The following is a 4,993-nucleotide window of genomic DNA, read 5'->3' as shown; positions in this document are numbered from 1 at the left end:
CACAGCGGGGGGCGCCGAGCGCGCGCGGAGACAGCCAAGGTGTTTTGCATGACATACGACGCCGTTTGTTGGTTCCGTTCGCTCGCCTCGCGACGCCGCCCCCTCCCTTACCCTCTGCGTCGCCACGCTCGCTTGCCGAGGGAATCCGAACATACACAAGAACACGCGGCACGACAAAAGGCTTGCGCCCTTATAGAGTCGAATGTCCCGCCACCTCTACAGCCGCGCACGTGCGAGCGCACAGCCGGGGGTGGAGGGAGGGAGGGGCGCTCTTGTTCCTGCCGGCCCGGCCCCCCCGGCCCACCGAGCCGCCCCGAACACAACGACGCGCACACAAACAACGCGAAATAGGGTTCAAGAGTGGCGAGCGAAATGGCAGCCAGTACACTGGGGCGCGGGCGGCGGCGGCGCCCCTCGCCTCCCAGCTCGCAGCACACCGGCACACCAGCACACCAGCACACCGAATGGGACTGGAAACCGGAAATCAAAAAGAACATCACGATTTGCTGTTAACCATGGTTAACATCAAAATAAGTGAGTTTTGTTCTCTTCCTCTGACCTCTCCCTCAGCCTCATCAATGCGCCAAAAATGCGTCTTCGAAGGCGCGGCTCTGCTACCTGGGCCTTTTTTTTTTTTTTTTTGCGGTTGTCCGCTACCCTGTGCCTTCTTGTCGACCTCCTCGCTCCAGAGAGAGTGAGAAGGTCCCCGCGCAAACACATCGCGGTCTTCCTCATCATTCGACAGAACTAACGACCCTTTGCCTCCCTCCCTACCCGTTCCCATGAGCGTTGGAGGGGCTCCCTCCTTACCCGCCGCCCCTATCCCCATGTTTATCTCTACCCCCTCCAGCCCGCCACCCCTGGCCTGCCTGCCCTGCCCGGCCTCATAAACTGCAACATTCGTCATTTTTTTCACGTCCCGAAAGTTTTCGGTCGCCGACAGACAGCGGCGGGGCTGCGCCGACCCCCTGCAATCAGCCGAGTGTATTCATATCAGCGAAAAGTTTTGGCAGCCGAGGAGGGGAAGAGAGTGTGTGGAGTGATGTACAAACACCACTTGAGGCGTGGGGCGGGCGGCGTGCGGCCCCTAACCCCTTGAGGCCGCCGCGCCGGCCCCCCTGAGCCAGGCCGGAGTGCGGTGAGCCGCGAGTCACCTGGGATGGAGGCACGACCTCACCCCGGTGTGCCCAAACACGACACGATCTAAACGCACTCGAGAACAACTATATAGTCGTACACATTCCCTACAGTCAGCCCGAGATCAGTCAAGCTAAAGTCTTATACCATACCGTAAACGGGGGCTGACCGTGCGGGACTACGAAGGGGTCTCCGGCAGGTACCCTGCAGCTGTCTGCGGCGGCGGCAGCGGTCAGCCCGCCAGCAGCGCCGTTCATTAAGAAAATTAATTATTCCTGTGTACCTGTCACCCCTCCTCGCCACCTCACCCCCCCCCCCTTTCGGCACGCTCTGCTCTACACCCTAGAATTCCGTCTGTCTTCTTGTCTTTACCGGAACTGGGACACAATTATTTCAGAGGAAATTCGAGGCACTCTCCTCCCCCCCCCTCCCTCTCCCACTCGTTTCTTTTTAATGAAAGCCAACACACCTCACTCCCGTTTGTTGCGTACTACTTCTGTTCAGTTGCGAGCGACAGGAATAGAACACTGCCACTCCAGGATCCCCACACGCTCCCAGGGGAGGTGCGAGGAGGGTGACACAATCGCCATCTGTGACTCTGAATTGAACTGCGCTTGGCGATCACTTCCTATTATTTGCGGTTTTTGTCACAATTTCCTTAAAACAGTGAGTGCACATTGTGTGGTGTGGTCACGCTCCCATCATGTTGAATTATAGGCACCGAAAATGGCCAGTACTCAACCCGTTAAAGATGCAACAATAACCAAGTCACTGACGGAGACGCCCCTTGCCGACACTAACCGGCTCTAACCGGCCGTATCGGACGAACATCATGGGACACCGGGCATGCAGCATTGGATGCCGAGCTCAGCGCCTCTACCGGTATATAAAAGCGCATTGCGATAACAAAAGTGCATTTCCGCATGGGGACTTGACTGATCAAGACTTTCCCTACCAGGCCTAAGGCAACGGCGAGATCAAGATGGGAGACGATAGACTGCAGCGTGCCCGTGAGTCTGCTTTCAGAACTAAGAAATCCGCACCTGGAAAAAAGATTAGTTGTTAGAGCGAATACATTGTCTTACTGAAATTTTAGTACTTTTAGGCTGAAGATTTTTTAAAATAGACCGCGGGTAGCTGAAAATGCGCGTATGAAAATGCATTGAAATGCATTAAAATTAAAAAGTGACGCAGTAGCAGTCGTTCTGGGTGTCTGAATTCAAGCAGAGAACAGGTTACCATGTAAATGTTGCCGCCTTTGGTTCACTCTCATCCTGTTACTGATTTTTTTCACCTTTTGTCAGTATTCCTGCTGCGCAAAAACCTTTATAAGCCACTGACAACTGCTTTCATCAGTAATACAAAACAATTTCTTTTATAATTACTGACAGTTTTTACTTTTATCAGTGAGCTACTTACAACGATATCCAGAATAAGTAACAACACTGTGAAAAATTGTCGTAAGTTTACAGGAAAATTTTCCATGATGTGAGTCCGTAAAATTACAACTTGAAATTGTAAAATTACAATCGCCTCCTATCGACTTGGAATTGATCGAGGAGCAAAAGTGGTCCGCCGTAAATTTACAACATTATTTTTTAATTCAAAATTACAAGAAAAGTCGTAATTTTACGAGGAAATTTTTCACAGTGAAATTAGTCAGTAATCCTGCTGCATAAAAACCTTTATAAGCTACTAATAAATAAATCAGTACAGGTCTGAGAGTGTTGGGATCGGACCATCCTGAGGCTGGCAGGGGTCCGTAACTTAACGCATTTTTACAGTTATGCGTTAGTAACGTAAATACTAAGCACGGGGAAAAAAGATTTGCGCGCGAACAATACCTACTGAAATTTCAGATATTTTTTACAGTGAATTCTTCATCTAGTGACAAGGGACTTCCTCGTTTTGGTCTGAGTGTCTCTTAGACGAAATAATATTGTGTTATCTCTCTCTTTCTAGGCGAACGGGATGAAGGTAATTCCCGGGTAAAACGGGTAGGCAAACCCGCAACACTTGGGTGTATTACAGACGGCACACCCACTCGCCTCCCTACCAGTTACAACACTTTTACAGCCGCGGCATTAGATCTGCATCACACGCATTAAATGTGTATATTTTAAGGACTTGTAGTATGAGCTTTTAGAGCTTTTATTTCTTTTTGATAAGTATTACCACACGGGCCCTAATGGGGTCAGTGCACCGTCAAATTGCAGTTTTTCGGATCCACCTTCCTTTTATCGACCTATTAAAGATATAAAACATATTTAGATGGGACTTATGCTTATTTCAATTGAAAGACACATTTGTGCTATATTTCAGCAAATAACACAGGTGCAAAGATTTTCAAAGATTCAGTTCATGGTGTTATGAAATTTCCGAAACTGGTAGTAAAATTCATTGCTACTAAAGAATTTCAAAGGCTGAGCAACATAAAACAGCTTTCGACTCTCTATATGGTCTTTCCTGCGGCAGCTCACAACCGCTTCGAGCACAGTCTAGGGTAAGTATTGGATTATTCTTATGAAAATGAGAATGTTGTCCTATCAAATCTAGTTGCTGTTTTTTTTTCAAGTGTGTGTCACTTGGCAGGAGAACTTCTCACTCACCTTCAACAAAATTCACCCGGCGTTTGGAACTGGATTTTTGATTCAGAATCTGAGTTAGTATTAAACGCCAAGTAATGTTTCTTCTGTATTATCTCTGTTTATTGATCTTTTTATTTTAAGAGGGGAAAGAGTGAAACTTGCCGTGCAACTAGCAGGCCTCCTTCACGATCTTGGCCACGGGCCATTTTCTCATACATGGGAAAAATTTGTTCATTCCCGTGGAGAAAAGTGGGATGTAAGTATAAGGTGTTTGATTGTTATATACGGATGAGTATACCCCTAGAGCTAGGTCGGACCCGAGCTAGCTCCGTTTAGTCGGGGCTAGTCGGAGTTCTACTCCCCTCGCCCTCGCCCCCACTCCCGCCCTGTCAACAGGGAGGGGAGAAGCGTGGGGAATGGAACCCTGAGTAGCCTGACTAATCAGAGCTAGCTGAGTACCTTGGTGCAGACAGGCTAGCTGCGGACTGTGATAGCCTTGAAATTATTCTTTGAAAACTAGCATGAAGACTCAGCAGGTGACCTCCTCGATCTAATTATATGGGGAGACAGCAATAAGACGCAACTAACAGAAGTTGGTGAAGCATTCGAAAAGGAGTTCCTGGACGTGGACAAGTATCTCCAGTTGATAAAACACTTAATAGAAGGAAAACGGGGATTAGACCTCGTCAATAAAGATTATGGCCTAGAGAAGAAAAGAGCCTTCATTTACCAGGTAAAGTTAGAAGATGCCGGAGGAACTATTGATGAAAATGTAACTAATTAATTTTATCTTCTGCAGGTTGTGGCAAATAAAGTTAATGATGTAGATGTTGATAAATTTGACTACTTTTTAAGGGATGCGCAGCATCTCAACATGGGCATTGCGTTTGACTACCAGAGGTTGATGAACCATTGTAGAATTGAGATTAAGAATGATACCACAAGCTTCATAGCTTTTAGGGATTGTGAAGCGTATAATTTACAGGCGTTATTCAGAACCAGGGCTGACATACACATTCGTGCATGTCAGCATAGAGTTCACGTATGCCTTGAGAAAATGTGAGTTTTCAGTTACCCACCACCCAGTGAGAAATGCAATATCGATACGATATCGTTTCGACATCGCATGTCGAAATGTATCGAAATCAGGTTCTTCGAATAAATCGATTTTCCCTTGACAGGCTTATTGATGCAATGACATTGGCTGACAAGAGCGACTTTAAAGTTGGGTAAGTTCACAAACAAAAAACCTTCAAAAAGAAAAAATA

At 47.4% G+C, this 4,993-nt stretch overlaps 1 protein-coding gene across 2 annotated transcripts; it reads left to right on the top strand.

Moving 5' to 3' along the window:
* The first annotated feature begins 2,031 nt into the window (after positions 1-2,031).
* Positions 2,032-4,973, top strand: LOC113203482 (deoxynucleoside triphosphate triphosphohydrolase SAMHD1-like). 2 transcript variants are annotated; one of them, XM_052272081.1, is made up of 8 exons: positions 2,032-2,147; positions 3,100-3,114; positions 3,460-3,640; positions 3,713-3,799; positions 3,867-3,981; positions 4,246-4,458; positions 4,525-4,784; positions 4,907-4,973. In XM_052272081.1, exons 1-8 carry the CDS (start codon positions 2,120-2,122, stop codon positions 4,956-4,958), a joined length of 951 nt encoding a protein of 316 aa, XP_052128041.1. In that variant the 5' UTR covers positions 2,032-2,119; the 3' UTR covers positions 4,959-4,973. The 2 variants fall into 2 exon arrangements, with proteins under 2 accessions (XP_052128041.1, XP_052128042.1); XM_052272082.1 differs by lacking the exon at positions 3,100-3,114.
* Positions 4,974-4,993: the final 20 nt, after the last annotated feature.

This window comes from Frankliniella occidentalis, unplaced genomic scaffold, assembly GCF_000697945.3.
Source record: "Frankliniella occidentalis isolate FOCC.00 unplaced genomic scaffold, Focc_3.1 Scaffold185, whole genome shotgun sequence".
In the NCBI taxonomy this organism is placed as follows: Eukaryota; Metazoa; Arthropoda; class Insecta; order Thysanoptera; family Thripidae; genus Frankliniella; species Frankliniella occidentalis.
This window is presented reverse-complemented; position numbering and strand designations above follow the sequence as displayed.